The 24761-nt window shown below is 51.5% G+C and overlaps 7 protein-coding genes across 7 annotated transcripts; 3 read left to right on the top strand and 4 right to left on the bottom strand.

The window, feature by feature from the left end:
- The first annotated feature begins 1573 nt into the window (after positions 1-1573).
- Positions 1574-2438, top strand: BDP81DRAFT_101885 (uncharacterized protein). The gene is made up of 2 exons (XM_060581378.1): positions 1574-1847; positions 1904-2438. The coding sequence occupies exons 1-2, from the start codon at positions 1773-1775 to the stop codon at positions 2318-2320; spliced, it is 492 nt and encodes a 163-aa protein (XP_060440864.1). The 5' UTR covers positions 1574-1772; the 3' UTR covers positions 2321-2438.
- A 4860-nt stretch (positions 2439-7298) lies between these two features.
- Positions 7299-7880, bottom strand: BDP81DRAFT_101865 (uncharacterized protein). Its single transcript, XM_060581377.1, has 2 exons — positions 7582-7880; positions 7299-7490 (listed from the first exon to the last, which is right to left on the bottom strand). The coding sequence occupies exons 1-2, from the start codon at positions 7785-7787 to the stop codon at positions 7364-7366; spliced, it is 333 nt and encodes a 110-aa protein (XP_060440863.1). The 5' UTR covers positions 7788-7880; the 3' UTR covers positions 7299-7363.
- Positions 7881-8430: 550 nt separating this feature from the next.
- BDP81DRAFT_398083 (argininosuccinate synthase) lies at positions 8431-11368 on the top strand (the record flags this gene model as incomplete). The annotated part of the gene is made up of 26 exons (XM_060588403.1): positions 8431-8462; positions 8703-8756; positions 8812-8823; positions 8892-8923; positions 8974-8997; positions 9082-9104; positions 9173-9210; positions 9262-9286; positions 9352-9382; positions 9433-9493; positions 9549-9573; positions 9626-9636; positions 9702-9721; positions 9779-9832; positions 9889-9914; positions 9986-10022; positions 10076-10116; positions 10183-10195; positions 10244-10479; positions 10549-10565; positions 10619-10751; positions 10847-10904; positions 10960-10985; positions 11046-11177; positions 11234-11272; positions 11330-11368. 26 exons carry the CDS (start codon positions 8431-8433, stop codon positions 11366-11368), a joined length of 1239 nt encoding a protein of 412 aa, XP_060440862.1.
- A 515-nt stretch (positions 11369-11883) lies between these two features.
- On the bottom strand, positions 11884-13648 carry BDP81DRAFT_398082 (GTP-binding protein YchF; the record flags this gene model as incomplete). The annotated part of the gene is made up of 9 exons (XM_060588402.1): positions 11884-11903; positions 11973-12009; positions 12080-12285; positions 12363-12726; positions 12786-12892; positions 12952-12987; positions 13050-13111; positions 13190-13350; positions 13436-13648. The coding sequence occupies 9 exons, from the start codon at positions 13646-13648 to the stop codon at positions 11884-11886; spliced, it is 1206 nt and encodes a 401-aa protein (XP_060440861.1).
- A 695-nt stretch (positions 13649-14343) lies between these two features.
- Positions 14344-16255, bottom strand: BDP81DRAFT_101816 (uncharacterized protein). Its single transcript, XM_060581376.1, has 3 exons — positions 16176-16255; positions 15102-16110; positions 14344-15036 (listed from the first exon to the last, which is right to left on the bottom strand). The coding sequence occupies exons 2-3, from the start codon at positions 16034-16036 to the stop codon at positions 14448-14450; spliced, it is 1524 nt and encodes a 507-aa protein (XP_060440860.1). The 5' UTR covers positions 16037-16110; positions 16176-16255; the 3' UTR covers positions 14344-14447.
- A 514-nt stretch (positions 16256-16769) lies between these two features.
- BDP81DRAFT_436622 (RTA1 like protein-domain-containing protein) lies at positions 16770-18545 on the bottom strand. Its single transcript, XM_060591151.1, has 3 exons — positions 18057-18545; positions 17728-17979; positions 16770-17672 (listed from the first exon to the last, which is right to left on the bottom strand). Exons 1-3 carry the CDS (start codon positions 18235-18237, stop codon positions 17200-17202), a joined length of 906 nt encoding a protein of 301 aa, XP_060440859.1. The 5' UTR covers positions 18238-18545; the 3' UTR covers positions 16770-17199.
- An 832-nt stretch (positions 18546-19377) lies between these two features.
- Positions 19378-20832, top strand: BDP81DRAFT_329188 (uncharacterized protein; the record flags this gene model as incomplete). Its single annotated transcript, XM_060585288.1, has 3 exons — positions 19378-19446; positions 19608-20323; positions 20394-20832. 3 exons carry the CDS (start codon positions 19378-19380, stop codon positions 20830-20832), a joined length of 1224 nt encoding a protein of 407 aa, XP_060440858.1.
- Positions 20833-24761: the final 3929 nt, after the last annotated feature.

The following is a 24761-nucleotide window of genomic DNA, read 5'->3' as shown; positions in this document are numbered from 1 at the left end:
AGGTAGGAAGAGGGAAATGGGTATGGATTTGGAGCCGGGGAGGGGTGTTGGTTGGGTTCAGGTTGACAGGGCCAGGCGAAGAAGAATGGTAGACGATGACGGCGTGTTCTGCCCGTAGTCGCTGTGCTGTGTGTACGAGCAGGGCAAGCAGAGGTACTCTGTTGCTCGTACCGTGCGACAACTTGGGAGAAAGTCGAAGACCTTGGAATTCCGGGGGGCGAGTAGACTGCCCGAGGTGAAGAGGGGGGAGTGTGCGTTGCTTCGTCCTGGTCCTCGGAAGTGGCACGCAGAGACGGGCTGGCTACCGTACTGGACTGGACTGGCCCGATTGACTGGATTTGAGCGATGATGATGACAGAGGTGGTGGACAAGCGTCAGATGAGGTAGCTCTTCGCCCAGTGAGGTGTGTGAGAGGCCGAGAGGGAGGGCGTGTGAAAGGTCGCAGATTGGACAGTGTGCAAGAGACAGGCTGCGGTCGGGGCTGTAGATGCGCAAGGTGATGATGATGTAAAAGGTTGATGGGCCTTATTTTTTATTTTGGAGCCTTCGGTGAACCAGCCAGGAGTGAATCAGTCAGTGTATTGGAGCGACGGGAGGTGCAGCACGAAGAGGCAGCGAGATCACGGTGAAAGGTCGCGAGAGAGGAGAGGAAGACAGAGAGGAAAGGACGAGAGGTGGAAGAGTAACCTGAGAGGATGCAATTGCATGGTGATTGTACCGCAAAAAGCAAGCGACGGGAGCATCAGTCATCCACGGCACTCGTGGAGGGGCTTTTTTTGGGGGGGGCTTCCCCCTCATCATATGTCTCCCAGTTGTCTTCTTTTGGCTGCAGTCACTTGATGGGCTGGACGATGATGATTGGAGGCATAGAACACACAAATGGAAGCACGTGGGAGATAAATGGTTGGGAAAGGGCTGTGAGAGCAAGGCAAGGCAAGAACAAGTCTATTACCTCTTTCCCAATTCCTCTTTTCCCAACCCTCGAGATTGTCTTGTGTGGTGTTTCGCTCGTCAAAAAAAGCAGCAGGAGCCAAAGTGGGGTATTCTGCTCAGTACCTAACCAGGTCGGCCAGTGTGATCGATAGGTACTTACCTTAGAGGTACCTGATAGGTGTACTTTGAGGTAATCGTGCATTGCCTGGGGAAGGTGCCTCAATGTGTCCTGGACTCCTTCCATACAGCAAAGCATCTTCTGCGGTGGAAGGAACTACTTTGGCCTCCCTCCCTTTCCGGCCAGCATCATCAAAGGCACTTTCCTCAACTCGCTGTAGCCTGTCCGTACCTGCCGGCGTCGACTTCAAAGATGTACACAGGTACCTTGGCATTTCTAACTATTCCAGAGATGTTCCATCTTCCAGGTTCCTTGCTTCCCAAGGTATCTTCCTTATCTAAACTTCTCAACTCAATTCTCATGATGTTTGCAGTCAACCCAATCGAGTCGTTTCAAAACGTCCCTCTCTTCACAGGTTGGCCATCCCAACCCCGGACCCATTCGGCATACCTACACCAGATCCAAGATTGGGCCTCGGAGGACAGGGGAACGGCTAGCGCCAAGCAAGGGACACCAAGAAGCCTCTCGTCGATTATCCGCGGGATTCACCAAACGCAGGACGCTACAGTCTGTTAGGTGCGAACCATGTTCTCAACAACAGCGAGGTCCAGGTTCGGGTTGAGGTTCCAGCAAGTGATGGCACAGCACTGAAGACGAGAATCGGCACACAGTCACACGCGCACACACAGTTCGACGAATCTGCTCCGACTGTGTCTCGACCATGAACGACGCTACGTCGGCGCCAAGGAACCAGAGTTCAGGGGAGCTGGACACGCTAGAGTCGGCCACTTGCGTTGTAAAGTTGGGATGATGCATGACATGGCACTGTGTATTTTCTGACAGAATTGACAGTCCCCCCAGACACACGACAATAGCGGCAACAGGGCAGAACGACAGCCAGCAGCGCCCACGAGCCGGAGCAGCTACGAGACGGGTATCATCATTCGGAACTCTTACAGTTATGACATCCATCTACAAACATTCGACAGCTCACTGCTCACTCCTCACTCCCCCCATCTCCATCTTGGTCAATCATACACCATGGGCCCCCGCCGAACCAGGACTGGGGTCAGACGAGGGCGCGAGTCCAAGATGCAAAACTCGCATTTTCCCGTCTGCCCTCCCGCCGCCATGTTTCCCCAATTCCATGATTTGGGCACCCGGTTGCAGCCAGACACCCACGACAAGCCAGACTTTACAGACCCAGACGCACAAGAACCAGGTGCCAGGACCCCAGGAGCAGGGCCCGGCTGGCGTGCCCAACCTTGAACCCATGGCTGTGATCCGACTCATCCCATGGTGCCCATCCAGGATCGGAGCCTGTTCCACTCGTTTGGATGGCGTGGGGCCCCCGTTATGACGTCTGCCTCATCGTCATATCCGCTTCTGGCAGGGATGACATCTTTGGCACCAGACACCCTGATGCATCATTGGGGGGTAAATATGGGTTCGGCTATGCTGCCTGAGGCCATCGGCCAGATTGAGGCATGGCCAGTCAGGGCCCATGATTCAATCCTCTCCGGGGCATTCCCTCCAGCATTCAATACGGAGTACTCGCTCAGTCTGCATCTCACCTGCAACACCAAATGCTCACTACCAGATTATCGTCAACAAAAATGTCCTGTACAGGTTACAGGGGTTGGCCACTGCTTTTCTCGCTTTTTCTCTTCCCCCATAATGTAGCCAAATTTGCCGATACACCGCCGGCCTGTCTCAGACTCTCAGTGTCTTCTCCTCGGAAGCTAAGTTCGATTCTTGTCTCCGCCTCGCGTCTTCCCGCATCACTGGGCCACTGGCGCATCGCACCGCTTGCATTGCCAGTTCTGTTTGCCGGTAGAACCAATCATATATCGCGCTCGATCCACACACCGAGTCACCCCGCGACTAACCATATGCCTCCCGAGATGATGATGGGCGACGATGCGCAAGCCACACACGCCACCGTCATTTCACTGACGACGCTTTTCCTGACGCAGTCATGCAGTCACGCAGTGTGTTTCTGCTACCATCTCGGTAGGTACGGCAGTCCATCACATACCTACTGACATGCGGGCAACCGGCTAGTTAGATATCATACACCAGCCGGCTTCCCGCCCGTCATCCACGCGACGCGGGAGTCTCAGTCTCGACCTCGGTGTGTGCCGCCCCATGTTGACGAGACTAATCAAGATATCTACCTGCCCCATGTACTCCGTACAGGGAGTGATCTCACAACGTAGCTCGCCGTCTATGTATCAGGATGACCTCCATGCTCCCCGGAGTTCAGACTGCGGCTCAAATTGCTCACCTCAGGGCATGGCATTCATTGGTCGGCCACCTGCAAGGCGAATGCGTGGATCGCATCATCAAACCCATCTTTCAGCCCCTGGTGACTGGACAGTCCTTTTCGGCCGCCTTGCAGATATGCTAAACTCACTAATACCTACGAAACTCGGCGCTCTAGCCAAAGGCATCCCCATCGCGCTTGTAGCCTCGCAAACCCGCAAACGGCGAGAACAAAATGGCCTGAAGCCAGAGCGCCGAATGGACTGGTCCAGACCACTTCTCTGCACGAGCCATCTTCTGTCGTCATTCACATGGTATGGTACCTACCTAACCTCTCCACGTTTGGCGCGGCTGTGGCCGAATTAGATTCCTTAAACCCTTTCTGCAGCACCAGCCACATCTCATCATATCCCGGTCGAACTGCTGCGGTGCTCCAGCCACATTTCACATCGCAGGAGCATTGGTCAGTCTACACTGCGTCACATCTCACAACGCGCAAGCCAGCATCAAGCTTAGTGGCCAGCAGGTAGGGACTCGTTAACAAGAATTCTAGGCGAGTCTTCGTCATCGGACTTGTAGCTTCTTTGGTGTGGAAATTCGATCTTAGCCGCCCTGGCTAGTTGACACGTGGAAGAGTGGACTTTTCTTTTCATGGAACAGCAAAGTGTGTCAATCTTGAAGTCCAGAGGGGATCCCATTACAAACCCGACGGCGAGCACTCAAGGCTCAAGCCATGATGAAGAATGACAACGCGCCTGTTTTTCAGCTCGCTTAATGCGATTCTCAAAGTCAAAGTCAGACAACCCCAATCGGCTACATGGCTCTACCTGCTCCTTGAACCGCCGCCGGTGGGCATAGGTAGGTACTACATTCACGATCATCAGAGAGAGATACGGCTCACTATCGCGGCACCCTCAACGCCGTCCCGAGATGATCACCATGACGGATGGACAGGCCTCCCCACCTTGGCGCAGCGGCAGCATACCTAGGTACTCGTCGCTAAATCTGCAGGTTGGACGTTGCAAACGCGCGTTGAAAGTGCAAAGAGACAATCCAGCTGCTCTCACTCCAAAGTGATGCGAAACACCCCTTTGACGTCATGCCTTTTGCCCCCACGCCCATGGCAGAACAGCGACAGCAGGACGACTGCACAACGCTGAAATCGGGCACGTGGCACGTCACATCATCACTCGGTCTCCATTGGCCACTGGCGTCTCGAACTAAACGGCCTTGAATCATCTCCCAAGTCAACCGTTTAGATGGCAACACGACCATAGGTAGCGCGGACGTTTAATCACAACGCTGACGAGCCACTCGGGCGCTTCCCTCCTTGAGCCGCGGCAACGTATATCCTGACGTCGCGAGACCATTTCTTGGGGCAGTGCCTCCGAGCCCATTTACGGCGTGTTGCAGATTTTCTCAGCCATAGGACCGTTTGGCCTGGCACCTTTTGGGACAATACTGCAGACATGTATGTTTCCACAAATTCCGAGGCCGCAATGTCCACTATGAAGTCATTATGGTCAGGGCGGCCTAGGCCATCTTGTTTCTCACCCCGGATAATGCACCTCGCTAGGATCTTTGGATCAGCATTGGGGTTTCCTAACCAACCGGCTCATGGCGCGGGCCTAGACGAGTCATGAAGCATCAAGAGGCTGGCTCGACATCTACATCAAAGTTGATCAAGTTTCATCTGCTGCTTCAAGGCCTTGAAGAATTCCAGATTGGCTTATGGGGTAATAAATTCTGGGCGCCATGTCCCTTCACTATTCCGATGCTACAATTTAGTCGTAAACACCCACCCGTTGGGCTCCAACTTACACGGTAAAGCTCCCCAGTTTAGGCTCCGGTGGTTGGGCTGAAAATTGCGGACTACCATTTAAACAGGACTTCAATCGTCATATCAAGGCACGGTTTCCAGGCCCCTTTTGCAATTGTAAGGACTACAAGCTGGAGGTTGTTCGTCAAAGACGAGTAACTACCCGGTGCCGCTGGCTGACTACCTAGTCAGCAGTCATATTGTCAGGGGCGTACAGCTTGCTTGCCTGCCTATCCCATATCGCCATGGTGCCTTGCGAGCAGGTAGTTAACCCCGTTACATCCAGGTATCGCGCCCCTGAGGTAGAAGGCTGAAGGATGGCTTGAGTCGCGGATCACCGGGAACATTCGACAGGAAGGTGTCGGCGTTGTACCTTCGGACACGCCAAATGTGCATCGTAAACATCAGGGCTCAATACAGAGTTCAACTCTGGTGTCCGGGCATTAATATCAGTAATGTTGAGCATTCTATAGCCCTTTCTTGTCATTCTGAATGGTGCCAGCTTATCACTGAGTTTGATCGCAAGATAAGAGAGGGAGCTCAATGATGGAATGGTGAAGTCACAAAGGGGTTTCCCATCATGCTGTGCCGCCGACGTGCAAGCTCGGCCTAAAGCCGGTCGACGCAGGTACATCTAGAGGTGATTGTTAACATGGTACCATGGAAGGAAGGTTGAGTAAGTAGAGAATCTCAGGCCGTAGGCGAGCCGGATGGGGGCCACGAGTGACGAGTCACTGATGTGTGGTTCCTCAACGTCTCTCTAAACCTGATCAACATCACGTTGACCAGCGCGGACTTCGGGTACCGCGTGATGTCCATCTTTCCCCCCCTTTCGCCGCGAATAAAGTACAAACGCTCTGGAAAAAGAGAAAAGATCTGCTTTGGCGGAGAGAAGGGTTTGGATCGACTGCGTGAATCGCTGTTTTGGGGGACTGGAGGTTGGGGGGCGGGGACTGGGGCGGGTTTTTGATGTTTGCCAGGCAGTGCCAGGCACGCCAGGACGGTATTGGGGGTTGTTTAACTGGTGACTTTGGGTGAGAGACTTGGTCTGTCTTTGGAGAGTTTAATCGGTGCATTTATTTATTGGCCGCTGTGGTTGACTGGTATCTGATGTTTTTTGCTTGCATATATCTTACGAGTGGAAGGCAGACGTTGAAGGGACAGCTCTATTGTGCTTCTCCTTACAGCATTGAGCGTAATTCAGTTTCCTCAGTTTAATCGCGTCCTTTTACTCAGGTATTGTAGAGTTTATTTGAAAAGTTTCCAGTCCGGCTATTATAGGATTCCACCTTAACTATTCAGATTCATACGTGGTGAGGCTGTATTTGAGTTCGAAAGATCATTCAGGAGTACCTTGATGGCAAGCATAATTACAAACATGGGACGCATCTACAAGTCTGAAAGTTTTCGACTTATAGCTTAGTTGTATAGAGGCAAAGCTACTAAGTATGCAAGAAGCTCGTAAGCTGCTACGAGTACTAGGTGATATCAAGAAGGCATGGAGAATAAGATATTGTGGGGAGTGGATGCCAGTGCCCGGCGTGTTGAAGCCTGGAGTATGAACAGTCCTTGGAAGCTGTAGGACTACTAAACACTTTTGCCAGGGGCTCCAGGAAAACTCTTTGAGAGACCATTGGAAGACTGAGATCACATCCAGAACCCGACTGCGGTTGATAATCCTGAACCTTGGAGGGCATCGGAACTGAGGAATCATTCAAGGAAGTCGATGTTAGGGTTCAATTGCCAAAGCTATGGTTCCTAAATAAAGACTTGCACGTTGGATCGGATCCTGCTGTGCTCTCAGTGCTAGTTGACGAGTTGTTGAGGCGGAGGTAAAGCTCAAGGTTTGCAAGAACGAGTGAAACTGCACTGTCTATTAAGGATTGCGGGTAGGAAGCACGTCAATTACAATTATTACCGGCAAGGCTATCAAGTTATGAACATATCTTGGAGACATGAATGATCCAAGCCTGCGGAACATCACCCTATTAAGACGAGCCGACTGCTAGACCCGATGGACATTGCCTACCTTACTTGCACTTCAAGAAGAGTATGATTGATGAAATGCGCTATGGATGTAGCGAACTGAATTTCTTTGACTAGTGATCAACTCAAGGTCAAGTCATACATGAATCATTGAACAATTGGCCCCGTTGTTTCTATATTTCCACATCAAAGTCCACTCTGTTTGCTCACTCACACAGCCCAGCAGGGAAGTTCTTTATATCTCATTTGCCGTCAGAATTCCTGGTGGTCGACAGAACAGTGCTGATGAATGTCACATCAGTCCATATCACTCGAGCAGCTACTCTGAGAGATTTATCAAAGCTGCCTCCTCGAAGGAGTCGAAGGAAGCTGTTGGCATAATTAGCATGGTAGACAATATCGAATGTACTACTGCGGACTGAGTGGCTGCGATTAGGGTGGCATCAGATTCCCGCCTCACCTCCAACTCCAATCCCGAACATCTCCAGCTTTGCCAAGACTCCCATCCGCGGCGGCGGCGGCGGGTGGTGACTCCAAGTCGGTCTCATCATGCCTTCTTCGTCGTGGGCTTAGGCCGTCACCATCACTGCCAGTGGCCCTCAATGATATTGATAACCGCGAAGCGATCGTGACACTGCTGACCACCAGGCTACCTATTGCAAACATGACTATACAAGAGATTGCAAGTCCTTCTTCCACGACAACATGTTATGCTTGAGCTACGAGTTACCCGGCGGCAGTCAAATTGAGCAGGGCAGAAACTCCAGGCCGGCATGACCGAACACGTCCCAAATGTGCTCTCAACAATGAGCTGCTAGTGCGGCCGCATCGCTCACCGCCCCACGCTTCAACACGTCAAGAACTCGGGGCAGGTGAACTGCACGCAGGCCTGCCCTGGTATCTCAAAATGCCCGATGGGTTTATCCCGTGCCGACGAGTGGATCTCATTCCGGGGCTCCACATGCTGACCAGACCTAAAGGGCGTTGACAACTGGAGTGTGGTCACAGCTGAAGCGTGACCCGACATCAGGACGGGGACCGGGACCTGACTCCACAGATAAGATATCCAGGAAAAACTTAGCGCCGCTATTTCCCCCCCCGCCAAACAGCGCTGCCCATCCCACCTCCATTGACTCACACAGAATTAATTGGCCCATGCCGTCACTCACCTTTTACTTTTTTTTCTTCTCAGAAGTACCAACAACAATCTTTCCAGCTTCTCATCCGGTCAATTGCTTCGACGCAAACTTGCTCTGTTCCACGAAACCTCAATTGATTCCCCCCAAATCCCCACAACATCATTGATAAAATGGCCGGCGAGAAGGGAAAGGTCTGCTTGGCGTGAGTGTTCTGCCCCTCCTTTTTCCAATTTCGAGGCCCGCGCCTGGCCCTGCGAAAGTCGGTCCCAAAGTTTTGTGGAGCGAAGTTCTGCCGGACAAAGTTTTTGTTATCACGTGCCTCATTGAGCCACGATGATCTTCAGCCACATCATGGCTGGAACGTCATTACTTCTCATATCAGAGATACGACGGCATGAGCAAGAGAAGATTATTGATTATGATGCTAATCGATGCTCAACAGCTACTCAGGTGGTCTTGATACCAGCACTATTCTGGCCTGGCTCTTGGAGCAGGGGTAAGTCACTCACCAAGATGGACTTTTGGCCATTCGAAGCTAACTTAGTATTCAGATACTCCGTTGTGTACGTGATTCTCGGCCCTCTGTCATGGAAGGCGTCAATAAAGGGTTGCCAGTCTAATTTGAAAACAGCTGCTACCTTGCCAATGTTGGACAGGAAGAGGGTGAGAAGTCATGTGCTCTATGTTTTGAGACCAAAGCTGACTGAAGTTAGACTGGGCCGCTGTTGAGCAGAAGGGTTCGTTGCGAAGCTCCGCTCCCGTTAATACCTTCTGGGAATGGAATAATTTGGTTCAGTGAGCTAATGTTGTCAACTCAATAGCTCTCCAGATTGGTGCCGAGAAGGTATGTGAACACCATCTTCACAAAACGCCGCAAAACTCCTGAAGACCGCCGCTAACAAAATATCCTAGATGATCATTGATGACCTCAAGCGCGAGTTCGTCGAGGAGTGAGTTGCCATGGAGTTCATGTAAATGATACGCCGCTAACAACATTTCAGGCTCTGCTGGAAGGCTGTTCAGTGCGTAAGTAAACTCTGATATACAGCTTCACCTGTGCCAATCGGCTCACGATCACCTGCCCGATATAGAACGCCATCTACGAGGACCAGTACCTTCTGGGTAAGCTCATTCGGCTATCGAAAACAGTCATGTGCTAATTATCTCCGCAGGTACCAGTCTGGCCCGCCCCATCATTGCCCGGGGTCAGATGAAGGCTGCCGCCGCCACTGGGTGAGCTTAAATGGACATTCGTTTTGGGAAGATTGAACTGATATGGCGTCACAAGCTGCCAATTCGTTTCTCACGGCTGCGTAAGTGAAAACAATCTAACTCATTTTTACTGTTGACTAACTCTGCTCCCAGACCGGCAAGGGGTAAGTGATCAGAAGCTTTCAGGAGGAAGTATCTCGTGAGGCAGGCTGCTGACATTGCTGAACAGCAACGACCAAGTTCGTTTCGGTAAGACTGCTGTCTGGTTCATCGATGGTTGTTTCCTCAAGACTAACGAGTTGACAGAGCTTGCTTTCTACACAATCAACCCCGAGATCAAGGTCATTGCCCCGTGGCGTGGTACGTGAACTCCGAGCATTGTCTAGTGACCTTCCCTGACTAACGAACTTATCTAGACCCCACCTTCTTCAACCGCTTCCAGGTAAGCTTTTGGTGCCGAGATGGAGCGCGCATAGTGTCGCAAGTGTCGCCGCTGACGCCTTCACATTACAGGGACGCAACGACCTCCTTGACTACGCGGCTGAGAAGCGTTAGTTATTTTTGCTCCTGTTCTGTTGTTGATCGTTTGCTAAAATTGTCCAGGTATCCCCGTCACCAGCACCAAGGCCAAGCCTTACTCTATGGTAAGAACAGTCCCCTTTTCACCAACTCCCAGATGCGACTCATGGGCATTTTCTGACTTTATCTAGGATGACAACTTTGGTATTTCACCTCACTTTGGAAACATAGTACCCCTGCTGACGTGATAAGCCCACTGCTCGTACGAGGCTGGCATGCTCGAGGACCCCGATGTCACCCCTCCCGAAGACATGTGGACCAAGACGGTCTCTCCCCTCAAGGCCCCCGATGCCCCCCTCGACATCACCATCTACTTTAACAAGGGTATTCCCTCCAAGGTCGTCACTCCTCAGCAGACTGCCACCGACCCCGTCGAGCTTTTCGGCCTGCTCAACGCCATTGGCAAGGAGCACGCCGTCGGTCGCGTTGTGAGTTTCCTAAACCCCTCGAACTATAGCATGTTGCAAGTAGCCTTTATGTACTAACATTGGACGTAGGATATCGTCGAGAACCGGTAGAGACACCCACCTCCTTTTTGACGATACTAGGAACTGACTTGGACATCAGCATGATCGGCCTGAAGAGCCGTGGTTGCTACGACTCCCCGGCCATGACAATCCTTCGATTGGCCCACATCTCGCTTGAGGGCTTGGTCATGGATGGCCGCGTCCGCGCTTTGAGGGATCTCCTTTCTAAGCAAGTAAGTGCCAAACTCGCTTCCCAAGGGTCTAATCTTCTCGCAATTTATTGCCAATTGCCAATGCCTCTGCCGGCGCTTGACTAACAATCGAATAGTGGTCCGAGCTGCTCTACAACGGCTCCTACTTCAGCCCCGAGCGCGAGTTCTTGCAGCGTAAGTCCCATTTCCTCCACGGTTGAGGAAAACCAAAAACTAACCCTGTCGACAGCGTCCCTGGACCACTCCCAGCAGCGTGTACGAACAAGTAAATCCCTGTTGTGGTTGGTTAGTGGTGGCTGACAATGGTCGTTCTAGGTCAACGGCGAGGTCCGCCTCCGCCTGTACAAGGGCAACGCTTACTGCCTTGGTCGCAAGTCCGACGAGAAGCTCTACTCCGAGGAGGATGCTTCCATGGACTCTCTCACCACCTTCGACCCCTCTGAGACCGTAAGATCACCCCTAGAATCGACCGACGAAACTTGCAAATTGACGAGATGTGACAGACTGGCTTCATCACCATCAACGCCATTCGCCTCAAGAAGGTACGTGTCCAATCAAATGCATGGTCCTTTCGAATTCGCTAGCTAACGTTTCTATAGTTCGGTCTCCAGAAGGCCGAGGCTGGTCTCGAGTTCTAAAGGGATGACGTTTGGATTCGAAAAGGGCTCTCCGGTCGTTCTTCTGCCTGATGAGATTGGTCGTTGTAGACCCGGAAAGCCGATCGTAGCAATACAAGGATTCTCTTTCTGATCAATCATGACTCACATTGCCACGACGCCGTGATGTTTCATTCACCATACACAATCTTCCAAGCACAACCTTGTCGAAGAGCGAGGCTCGCGTTCACGAGCGTCCAAACGATAAGAAGATGGGCGCTCGTGTTAGAAGAAGCAAGGGTATCGGACTGCTATGGCGGCCATGTGAGAGCGCTTTACAGGCTGGCCATCTCAGTATCGAGGGAAATTAAGAAATGCAGGGTCATCCGCTTGGAGATTGGACATTGAATAGACAGTCGCAATGGTATCTTCAGATTCTATAGGAATACCATAAACCGAGTGAGCTACTAATCAAGTTAAGTAGTTCAAAGTTGCCGAAGCGTAGCCGAACCCGCTCATCTAAACCTCTATTGCCTACGAGCCTTATCGACGAAACTCTACTTCTTGTTTCCAACGTCTAAAAGGACAGACAGTCAGCACTTCTCTTCACATCATCAAACACGCTTTGATCGGTGTTCAAACTTACTGAACTGGAAATGAATAATGTCGCCATCTTGAACAACCTTTGAGGGGAAAACAAAAATCGTCAGCATGTGCCAGTTTCTTGGGGGAGTAAACCGGAAGAGCACTCACATAAGATTTTCCTTCCTGGCGGTACTTGCCGGCAGCCTTGATGGGGCCCATGGACTTGCCGCCCTCGCAGAGATCGTGGAAGTCTTGGTAGGCGACGACTTCGGCCTTGATGAAGCCCCTCTCAAAGTCGCTGTGGATGGCGCCGGCGGCTTGCGGTGCGAGGCAGTTTCTCGGGATCGTCCAGCATCTGATTTCCTTCTCACCAGCTATACACAAGGTCAGGACATCAGGAACCTTGAGTCGGTAAAGGGGCCCGTCCAGAGGCAGAAAAGTGGAAACATACCAGTAAAGTAGTACTGCAATCCAAGCTTCGTGAACCCCTCCGTCACAATCTTATCCAGCTTCGACTTGACCTTGCTCTCCTTGAGGAACTCGTCCCGCGCAGCCGGGTCGTCCTTCAAGCTGTGCAGCTTCTCCTCGAACTCGACGGAGAAGGGGATAATGTCCCGCGGGACACCGCCGTGCTCGGTGACCCACTTGGCGATGGAAGGCAGGTACTTGCTCTTTTGGCGGAGGTAGTCCTTCATCGTCAGGTTGACGAGGTAGATGGCGGGCTTGGTGGTGATGAGAGACATCTTTTCGTTGATGAGGGCGATCTCAGCGGGCGTCCAGCTTCCGTCGCGGACTGGGGTGTTCTTTTCCAGCATCTTTTTTTCGATTGTGTAAGCTGTATGACACATTTGAGGCTAGAAAGCGTTGGACTTACTGCTTGGATCTTTGTTGTTGTCTCTGTGAAGAGAGGCAGCATCTTGTACTTGCCTCCTGCCTTCTTGACGATCAACTCCTCGGCAACGATGGTCTTGGCCAGAATGTCTTGAACAGGGGTGTTAGCTGGGGCTTAGCGAATAAGATTTCAGAAGGACAACACATACCAAGATCCTTCTTGCAAAGCTCGCTTTGGATGGTTTCTAGAGGATGGCTCAGTCAGTTTCCTCGACTTGTGAGACGGGGCAGAGTTGCCTGGACCTACCCAAGTCCCGGACGGGATCAACCGAGTCATCGACGTGCAAGACTTCATCGTTGTCGAATGCTCTATTACACAGTCCAGGTCAGTCAAAAGCTCATCAATAGCTTACGCAGCACTCCAACCACGGAGGAAGTACACAGTACCTGACAATATGGAACATGCCATCAACAGCCTGGATATGAGACAAGAAAGCATTTCCAAGTCCCGCTCCCGTCGAAGCACCCTTGATCAACCCAGCAATGTCGGTGACCTGCAAGTACGCCGGGTACATGGAAGGCGGCTTCCACAGATCACACAAGAAGTCCTACACACAGTCACACCCAAGTTTCAGCCACATGATCTATTGAGGTAGATGGCCCTTTTTCCGTAGGCATTTTCTCGACACTTACATATCGAGCGTCGGGAACAGCACATCTCGCCTCGTTGGGCTCAATCGTACAAAACGGATAATTCTCCGCCGCGGCGCTCTGTTCGGTCAAGAGGTTGAAGAGACTCGACTTGCCCACGTTGGGCAGGCCGACGCACCCCATCTTGAGGTTCTTGCTGACCCTGCCAAACGCCACGACATTGTCCTTGACAACTTCAATCTTTTTCGGAGGCATGGCGACGGTCTGATTAGACTTGCTTGTTTGGTCTATACAACAAACGGAATTTTTCTACCAAGAAGCTTTGCCTTTTTGAAGGTTGAAAGAAGACAGATTCTGCTGGCAAACTTTTTTGAAAATGGCCTGATTATTCACTCTCAGGCCCACTTAAGAACAAGGGTTAAGGAAGATGCAGTTTTAGGGGTCCTTTTCTGGAAGGGCTCGTGCGGAACCGGCGTCTGGGGAAAATGACCAAAATAACCGCCCCACGCGCTGCTCTAAGCCCTTCAAAGCTGACAATGAATCTGTGTAATGGCTTCTCCTCCTAAACGTCAGGGTATTAAAGGCAACGTATACTGACGGGAAACATGAGCATAGACCTTCTGTTAAAATATATCAACGCTGAGATTCGACTCAGTCAAGCAACCTTGTCTAATGCGTTGATATGGGTGTTGTTCTCCTCCTGTATTCGGAGGTAAACGTGGTATGGCAAATCCTAAGCACTCCAAGGATAGGACACACATCTCGATGGACAAATGAGAGAAAGTATGTTCAGCACAGGATCGTTGTCCTAATGATACTAGAGCTTTTGGTTGAATCGTACGACTGAAGGGAAAGTACATTCTGTCAAGTTCATGTGGAAATTTCCATCTCGGTTCGCTATCCATCCAACCGCATCTCCCATGACGCCGCCCATTCCACCCTGAAAATCATTACATTCCCACTTAAAGCTGCGCTCGCAATTCCTAATGCCAGTCCGCTATTCCGTATCATAATCCTGTATTCCACTCAGTTCTGTTCTCCTGATGCAAGGAAATCACATCTCCTTCAAGAAATCATCAAACTCGGTCTTGGTTTTCATGTGTTGTGGGAGCAACATCTCCTCAAGTGCAGAGGCGATGTTATGGAGAGCATCGAGTTGCTCTTGCTCGACCAACATGTAGATGTAATGGTCCTTGATCATTTCCTCGGTCCAACGCTGATGACTACTGGGGTCGGATACGAGGTTGCAGATTTGCTTCAGTCGCGCTGCGTAGTCCCGGAGCATCGCAGGATCCAAATTACTGAACTCGGCATGGGACAGCAACCCAATATGAGCTCTACCAGAGTCACTCTCGAGCCATTCCGAGCCGTTGTTGGTCAGGGCGAGGGACGCGGCGTTGACAGTAGACCTCAGACACTGAACAACAGCTACGGCAGTCTCCGAGGCAGTTTGGGGAAGAAAGTGGTGGCTGATTGCGAGGACATGGATCGTATTCTGGACTTGATCCTTGAGTGTGTATAGAGCGTCTCGAACTTGTGATAGACGATCCGTGGGCCGTGTCGGAATTCGGCCTGAACGTCCAGGACTGGTGGCAGAGTCTTTTGCGATTTCGACCGGAAACTGCATGTCCTGTGTCCGGAAGCTGTTGAAGTCGCTTGATAACAGTCAGTGATTGGAAGGACTTTGCAATGGGAGACGACGACTTACGCTTGAATGATGGGCAGAAACTCCTGCATCTGCCTGTCCTGCTTGTCCAGTGCAGCAGCATATTTATTCAAGCTCGCACGGATCCTTGCAGCTTCCACCGCCGGATGCTGCGGCCAGGCTCTGGCCTTTCTCCGAAGCCTTGCAAGTACAGTACGCAGGGAATCCATCCACAGCGTGACACTAGGATCGAGCGGTATGTCCCTTTCATCGTTCGAATCCCAATAAGCTGCGTAATCGGCGAGGATAGGACGAAGCTCATTGATGTTCGCCATGAGGGCCTGGCAACTGTTGGCGATATTCGGCGCCTTGTCAAAGCCAGTAAGCTCCTTGCTGGTCCGGTTGAATGTGTCGAGGAGGTATTCTCCAAGAGACTCCAGCTTCTGGCTGATGATGGTAGGATTCATCGAGGAATCGTCCATATCCAGAGTGTCGCCCAAGGTGCCTTCCGGTTTACTCGATGACTCAGCTTCGTCGGCGTCCTCGGTGCCCATTGTTAGGCGGCCGATATCTCGATTCAACTCCTCAATTTCCTTTCCGTTGCTCGGTTTCGGTGGCGGCGTCGGAGTTTGCTGCTTGTTCTGGTATGAATTCCATATCGGCGAAAGGGCTTCGTTGGGGAGCAGGGAAGTTCCCAGCAAATCTAGGAGTTCTCGCCTCGGAGGCTGATCGTTGCTCGTTGCTGTTGTACTGGAGGCTTGCTTGGCGGAAGTCGGACGAGAGGAAGTCGCGTCTTCAGTTGTCGAAGGACCGGCAGCGGCACTCGAAGACCCCTTGGCCGCACCAGCAGTCAAAGGTGACTTGCGGGCTGTTGTCGCCGTTGTGAGGGAAGCATTACCGTCCTCATCATCGGATGAGAGTGATACGACAGAGTAGTTGTCGGCGATCTCTTCCCACTCTTCCAAACCCTGCTTGGCTGGGCTCTGGGCTCCGGCCATCGTGTGCTCGTATCGGAATCGGTCGACGTTGATAGCGAATGTAGCAAGTGATGGAAATTCGGCTAGCAGATGTACTATGTTAAGGATATTAGCAAGTAGTGGACACGGCAGCGTGATGCGACATGGAGGGAATCAGTACTTTAACTACCCAATACCCGATACCCGATAACAAGAGTATTTAGACGGTGCGCATGCATCCAAGCTATGTCTAGAGAAGCGAAGTAGACGGAAGCAGGATATTGTTACTAATGCCGACACGCCGATGGAAGACGTGGAGGTGACGCGGATGGGGCTGCCGGAACGAGCCTCGAGGAGGTGCAGCCTGATGCTGGCGGCTTACGAAAGACAGGGCAGATAAGGCAATCACCGGGCCTCAGGTTGATTGTTGTCGCACTAGGTAAGGTAGGTAAGTAGGTATTGATGTTGTAAGGTGACAGTCGCCCTCAACAGTTTCGGCCAGGGGGTGAATGAGGTGGGAGAGGAACGACGACCTTGGGTGACTCGTCAGGAGCGGTTAAGTGCCAGGCGGCAGCTGCAACTCGAGGCCCGCTGAAGCTCCAACGTATCAGCAAGCTTATGCGGGGTTGATGCCGACGATCATGCCTGCTTTCGGCTCCGGGCGTCCTTCCTGCAGATCGCCTGCCCCGCCGCGGAGGTCCCTGACCTCGTGCTTTTGCCTTGCGTATCTTATCTTATCAGTTCGAGTCCCCGATAACGATAAGACATCACAGGCCCCTGCACTCGACTTCTTCGTTGCGTCAAGTCATCACAGTTGCTCGCCCTGGAACATCATTTTTGTTAGACTTGACTTTATGGCGCTGTGAGTTCCTAAGTCTACAAATAAAACGTCCAGCCCATGGATGAGTCACGATCTCCGTCTAGAATCGACCTCATTACACTCTATGGCTGTTGCCGTCCCACTGCATTTTCGATCGCGTCTGCCGTTGCGAGAGTCCCATCGGCCTACTCCGAACGACCTCTATTCCCAACGAAAGAAATGCTTCAAATAACAGGCATGACCCCAGCCACCCCAATCGTGTACTGACTGTTACTACCCAAGTAGTTATCTCGAAAGGCATCCTCAAACCTAGCGCCTTTCCCCGTGCCTGCCTAACACCCTGTCCCAAGTCCTGGGTACTTCTTCTCGAATCTCGATCGATCATCTAAGCACTCATGCTGCTACTCTCGTTCTGGACCTTGCCAAACTTCCTCTTCATCATGACGAGCTCGAGTCCGTTCTTGATGGGCGGCTCGCCGCGGAGGAGGAGACCGATCTCGCTCGGGTGGAACCAGTTCATCCACACCATGACGAGGAACATGAGTGTTGCGTCGAAGACGTAGACGTACGCCTCGTTGGTCATCAGGTGGCCCTTGTTGCCCTCCAGGTACTCAATGACACGGAAGATGCTGCGCACCCAGATCAGTACGCTGGTGACGTAGAGCGTCAAGAGGTAGTAGCGCCAGCGGATCTCGGGCTGGTGGGACTTTGCGGTCGGAACGAGCACCATTCTGCGATGGAAGAGGGCGGCCACGATGATGAAGAAGCCAAAGACGGCAAGTTGAATGAAGAGGCCGACGATAATAACCTTCTCGCCAAGATCCATCATGCTTGCCCCGGACGCCATCATACCACCACCTGCACCATACGTGTCAGTGAATGTCTATCACAGGCTTTCTAATGAGATACATACCACTGGACTGCATTAGAAGCGACAGTACGTCTCCAGAAACAAATATCTTTGTCAAGAAGCGCCGCTTGATCAAGGCATGGCTCTCGCCGTCGGTCAACATGATGATGCGGCCCAAGATCATGTAGATGGAAGCTGCCATGAGGGCCGGCGCGATGAGGAGGAGAACATTCTGGATGATATAAGGGCCGAGAGTCCAGCATCCGGGCTCTTGTGTCGTGTTTTGCGCTCTCGCAGCGTATCCAATCACTTCGCCTGTGTAGAGAACGGTGTAAGCTTAGGATCAGGCCGTCGCGAGGGGGAGAACATGATGTCCTGTTCGAAGCACTTACACAGTCCACCGATGACAAAAGCGGTCATGTACCATGTCTTGGTCCTGACGAGTTGAAAGATATGAAGGCCGGTGGTGAGGACGTAAACGACGCAGAAGAAGACAGCCGCTGCCGTTGAGGGCTCGAATCGGTAGAACGACCACTCGGCGTTGACGTAGTCGGCGGTACAGCCTCGTGCCATATTTGCGATCTAGGAACTTCAACTGAGGCAGGGGAGGTTCTCGGTTGTCGAAAGTGGATCGATGGAAGCACGGCAGCTGTATCAGGAGAAAGAATGTCGGGAAAGTTCTATATGGAAATCAAAGAAAGGAGCGTTGCTGGGATCCTAAATGATAAATGCAGACTCTTCCGCTTGCTGAGTGTCTTTCTAGAGATGGGATGATGATGATGGGAAATACTTCAAGTCAGCGAAACAGGTTATGCTTATGTGCTTTTCACTTTACGACGATAACGGCCCACGTTGCGTGGTTCATCCAATAGACAAATCGGTTTAATCGTAATTATCGTATTCCACCCCCTAGACTCAGCCACGCAAAAACAACAGTATTGCTCACAAACGGCAACTAAGAAAGATCCTTGGCGAGCCGTTCGCCAATCTTAGGGTCTACCAGCCAGTAATAGTTCTGGTTTCTGCCTGGGATGCGAGTATCACTGCGCCCCCCTCGTCGTCCCGAGTTTTCGTCTCTACTCGGTAAGGTAGTGTCAGTCAATCTGCTGTAAGGAATTCTGGAGGAAATTGGGGGTATGGGCTTGACCCAGCCGTACATAGCCGTATTAAATACGGAACCAATCGCGGCTCTCCAAGTACGACTTGGCGTCCCTACCGGGCGCAAGGGCTGACGAAAAAGACCGGGATCCGGACCGTTTTGGGCACCCGGGAACGGTGGGCCGCGCATGGCAAGCGCTGGGAGCCCCACTTATTAAGGAGCGGGGGCTCCGCAATTGCGAGTATTCGCATTGCTCGCTTCGTATTCCCGCATCTCGCTCGCAACCACTGACATTGACTCTGACTGACACTGACCCTGTGTCCACAGTTTTCCATCGACGTTCTTTTATTCTTATTCCATGTGGGCGAACCCGCGTGTTCGTACTTCCTCCTGCTCCTCCTTCTGCACGCTTGACTTGACGGTGGTGCTGTTTGCGCTCTCCTCAACGGTTCCAGTTTGAAGAAACCTCTCTGCCGCCACGTTCTAGATCCGCTTGCATCCTCGTACACCATCACCGCGATCTGTTGTTACCTTACACGCGGATATTTTCTTGCATCAACGGAAGATCTGAGACGGAACGGCACCCCTCTCCCGTTGTCTAATTTTCCTGTCCAATGGCAACCCGTCGTTCCCATACCAAGTCCCGCACTGGCTGTAGGCACTGTAAGCGGAGGAAGGTCAAGGTAAGTGACACGCCGACAGCCCTCCCTCCCCCCTCCACCTCGCTTGGCTGCCGCGTACCGAACACGCGGTAAGGTGTTTGGACCCAATAAATCTAGCTGGCAATCAGATAACAATCTTCTTTCATCTGTGGCTCGTTGACTGACAACTTGACCTTCTCAAGTGCGACGAAGCATACCCATCCTGCTTCAACTGCTCAAGACACGGCATCCCATGCAGTCTCTCAACATCGCATACCTCACCAGCAAACATCACACCCCAAAGATCAACAACAACACCATCCGTCAACGGCCTCAGCCCAGAAGCACCATTCAACTTCCTAGACGCCGCCCTCGACCATGACAGACTCCAGTCTCCTGCACCGTCCATCGGTCACTGGGGCCACGGCCTGGAGCTAATGCACCATTACACACTCGTCACCGCAAACACCCTCTCCATCCGCCCGGATATGCAGCACGTCTGGCGCGTCACCATGCCCGAGATCGGCTACGAATGTCCCTTCGTCATGCATGGCGTTCTCACACTCGCGGCTCTGCACAAGGCGTACTTGATACCTTCATCACGAGACAAGTACCTCGAGCTTGCGACATCCCATCAGACTGCGGGCATCAACGGCTTCAGGACGCAGCTCCATACCGTTGACGATACCAATTGGAAGCCGTTCTTCTGCTTCGCGTCGCTAGTCGTCTTCTATGTTGCTTTGTTGCCCGTGCGAATGGAGCAGGACCTTGACTCCGAGCCTGATATCATGGGTGTCTTTATCTTTGTACGCGGCATTCGTACGATTCTAGAACCGTATCAGACAAAGATTGTGAGGACAGAGTTTGCGCCTTTGGCAACAGGCATATGGACAGTTGACCCGAGTGACCCTGCATATAAGTGCGTACCTAGACAATCTGGAGTCTGAAGGCAATCTAGGCATTCCCGTCCTCAATGCTGACAGACGAAGCAGGCACCCGCCACTTCACAACTCCCCACTCCCGCCCGACGTTTTCGAAGCAATCCAAGGCCTCTCAGACTTTTACACAGAAAACCTCCACGACAGCGCGCGCGAAGAGTACGTGACAGCCGTAAGGGAGCTCGAAAAATCAGTCTACCTCATGGCGCACGCCGGCGTCAACCTCGAAGTCGGCATGATTCTCTTCTGGCCGTACGTCATCTCGGAGAATATCATGGCCGATATACACGCCCTGAACCCGTATAGCCTGGTCCTGCTGGCGTACTTTTCCGTGTTTTTGTGTGTGCTGGAGCCGACGTTTTGGTTCCTCCGGGGGTGGTCTAAGAGGTTGTTTGCCATGGTTGAAGCGCAGTTGGCGGGGCATCCTGTGTTGCTTGAGGCTGTGAAGTGGCCTCGGAAGCAGGTGTATGAGTTCTACGCGCATATTTGACTGAGTATTTGGCTGGCTGGAGACACAACGATTCAATAGAAATTGAAGCCCCCAAAAACCTCGATGATAATTGAATAGCTTCGGATGTCTCGATACGATTGACTATGACCAGAGTTGGTTGTTTGGTCTCCTGCGCAGCGATGGTACAAAATAGTCTAGTTCTACAACCTAGCTTCGAGCCGTCCTCTTTTATTTGGTGCGCTGTGACAGGTAGAAGTTTGCCTAAGTGATCTGATCCGATGACTTCGTGGTGAATCTCCCCTAATTTCATGCGTCTCACCACGTCCTTGATTGCGCTAATGTTCCCATGATCAAATATGGAGTGAGAGCAATCAACAAATCAAGCTATAGGCAGCTAAAAGGTTTATAACTAGCTTATCACCAAGCGAGGTAATAAGTAGAAGACATGCATAGTAAAAAGTGGCCTATTTCCTCTAAGGTAGGTAAGAGGGCCGGGTCTATGCCGTACGAGACGGGCAACCGGCTCGTGGTAAGCGGTATCGTACGGCAATATTGGGCAGCGCCATCAATGTGTCACAAGTTATGGCACGCAGCAATGGGCATATGAAGTGTGGTAAAAGTGGCTTGTATTGACCCAAATGATGATGATGATGATGATGTATTTAACGTCTGGTAACAAAAGGACGTGCCGGGCGCTATGCCGATATGGTCTATACTAATCTAAACTATGTTACAGGCTACCGTCTTCACCTAACGTTCCTGTTTAATGACTCGGGCAAATTTCTTTTCCGAAATTGGTCTCCTCTATCCATTTGTATAGAAGAGAGGCTCCCTTAGCAGAGCCTAACAAGAAATCAATGCTTACTTTGGCTATACGTTGGCGGAGGTAGCGCGGTGTAGCCTTGCGTCCACGCTTGCAGAAGTAGAAATGGACTGGTGTCTTGGGTTTCCCATAGCTGCAGTTGAGCAACGCATCTTGATGAGCGAATCTCTCGTGGTATGCTACAAAGTCTCCATGATGGGATCTTGCTGCGTATACCCCATCGAGTGCTGCAAGGCGACAGTACATTGGCTCCACATAACGGGCCCCCTTTTACCCCGCACCGCATCTGGTACATCCACTGCTTGAGTTGCCCCTATGATTTCCACTCCGGTACATCTACCAAATCCATCATTACCAATACTCAATTAATGGATTCTGACGATTCTGACGGATCTGGCCGTTCCACGGGCTCGGCGAAGTCGTGTATCTTTGCCCTGCTGCCCGAGGACCTCGCCGCCGCCTGCACTGCCGACTGTACGCCGGAGCAATGTGATAATGCCACTGTTCGGCCCCGCGAGCCTCCGGAGGTTGAGCCCGGTATCCCTGGGCAGTTCGTGCCCTTCGAGGTGCCGCAGCGGCGGAAGTACACGAGGATGGGCTGCCTCGAGTGCGATGTAGCTCTCTGTAACTCAGAAGATTGCTGGTACCGATTTCATACGCAGAATCTCTAGTAATTGGAAGTATCTATTATCAATTACGTTGGTTGGTTGGAAAAAGGGGCCCGAAGTGGCCCGATTGGCTGCTCCCCCGCATCTCAATGTACTGTCGCCTTGCAGCACTCGATGGGATAGCCTTCCTAGTAAGTGCCGAGGGAGGCGGAGTTCGGGCGGCTTGGGATGAAGAATTATCTCGAGGTCGGCATATTGCCGAGGGCATTGGGACAGCCATTTTCTGGCAAAGGCTTGGAAGGCAGCTGCTTTAGCTTGCCTTTCTAGGTGCGCTAATGAGGGCTGTGGTTGTGATTTTGGGATTAGTTTGCAGGCTTTCTTGGCTAGAGCATCCGCTTCTTCATTTCCTGGTACTCCCGTGTGCCCAGGGCACCACCAAACATAAACCCTGCCGGGGGTTGTCCAGCTCTCTCTTTGTCTCCGAGTCCAGGAGGAAGAGAGCCTATTGAAGGCCCAGAATCTAGCCTGGCTGGTTCCTGTGCTCTGGGAGTATAGTCTAGGTATTGTGTCACGTAACAGGGATAGTAACCGCATCTCACGAAGCGCCCGTCACGTGCTGTATCACGTGTATATCACATACATCCTGTATATAGACCTTTCTCTTTTGTCTATTTCCACTTTGATAGGTTAAGCCACTTTACCACACTCCGTATGCCCATTGCTGTGTGCCATAACTCGTGACATATTGACCCAAATAGAATCGAGCAAGGAAAGGTGCTATCCCATCGAGTGCTGACTGACGCCATTTTTGCCAAGCCCCAAAAACCCCACTATTTACACTTTATTACCCCGCATTTAAAGGGGTACATTGACGATACAACATTTACCACTATGCTCTTTTACCTGTTATCAATACTATTACTAGCATTTCAATTGATGCAGCAATGTCTTCTAGTGATTCTGATACCTCTATTGCTTCCAATACCTCTATTGCTTCTAAAACTTCTGTTACTTCTGTACTCAGCACTATAGTAGTTGAGGTCTACCCAGAAGACCTAGCTGCTGCTTGTAATACAGCTTGTAAGCCAGACGGCTGTGACGAAGCCACAGTCCGGCCCTGTGAACCTCCGACTACCGAGCATGGCACTCCGGGCTCCTTCCGGCCCTTTGAAGTACCAGCCCGGGCCCAAGAGGTCCGGGGGCTGCCGGCAAGTGTTTGGCCCAGACATCCGCAAGGACCTTCCAGTCCCTAGGGCAATCGATGAATACAACCACAAGATGAATGGGGTTGATGTGAGTGACCAGATGAGGTCTTATTATCAATACGGTCACCCTATTCGGCGAGGGGGCTGGCAGTCCCTAGCCTGGAATTTCCTGCTGGAAGTAGTAGTTGTGAATAGCTTCTTATTACAGCTCTGGGGTAGCCCTAGGTGGCAGAAGGTGGAATCCAACTATCAATGGCGGCAGTTACTAGCAGCCCAGCTTATTCAACGGTTTGGACCATTAGCAGGCGGGCGTAGACTATCACGACCTAGACGTACAGACAAGAGGAATACCTCTATTCCATGGGAACAGCATACAAAAGGGTCACGGAAGGTTAATTCGCCTTGCTCTTATTGTAGTAATCTGAGGGCAATAAGAAACCGCCAGACTCTAGGCGAGATATCTGGGAATACCCTCACGCGGCGTAAATATACGAGGAAGGGCTGCTTAGACTGTAACGTACCTTTATGTACCCAGGGGAATTGTTAGTACCTCTGGCATACGCAGAATATGTAGGCAATAGAGGTACTGTAACCCTATTGGTTAACTCTATAGATTTCCAACCCCTAATTGGCTCTACCCCGCCCTTGGCAAAAATGGCGTCAGTCAGCACTCGATGGGATAGCACTTGGAGAAAGCACTGGTGATTGCGTAGCTTAATAAACTAGTATCGCGGTAACGCTGGGGAGACTGTAAGGATAGGGTAACGCATTTCTTAAGTGTACGAACGTCAGGGGAGAAATGAAGAGGCTAATGAATTACGTTCCCAAAAGGTGAAGGACTCGCTGCTTTCCGGAGGCGACTATATGTGCCGCGGTGGAAGACGAGGATGGCTCACGGGATGCTCTGATTGGAATCTTGTATCGGTGAAGCTGTTTAAGACTAAAGAAGAGCTTGCAATTAGGGGCGCCAGCTCGGCTCTACCTTTCAAGTAGGGTCTCGCAGAAAGTTTTCTTCCTCCGGATATTTCGATCAATGGAGTGTGTGCTTTCCCCCCTTTTTCTATTTCTTTTTTTCAGACCAACAGATTTAATTACGATATTCAGGTAAGTGGGAACATGAACTGTGAGATACTTGGGCAATCCGCTTGTCTATCGAAATGCATTGTGTTGAAGAAGGCGAGTAGAATGTAGTGCTGTGCGCAAGAAAGAGTCCTTCATTGATGTAAGACGAAGTTACGAACTATTCTTCGCAACGCTGATCGATAAGATCAAGAACAATACTGCAGGATGGGGACCCATTGTAAGAAGGGATGCAGTTGTAATTGACCTCAT

The sequence above is a fragment of the Colletotrichum phormii genome (genome assembly GCF_030913505.1).
Source record: "Colletotrichum phormii strain CBS 102054 chromosome Unknown BDP81scaffold_22, whole genome shotgun sequence".
Classification (NCBI taxonomy): Eukaryota; Fungi; Ascomycota; class Sordariomycetes; order Glomerellales; family Glomerellaceae; genus Colletotrichum; species Colletotrichum phormii.
The sequence above is the reverse complement of the archived record's forward strand: the minus strand, read 5'-3'. Positions and strand labels throughout refer to the sequence as shown.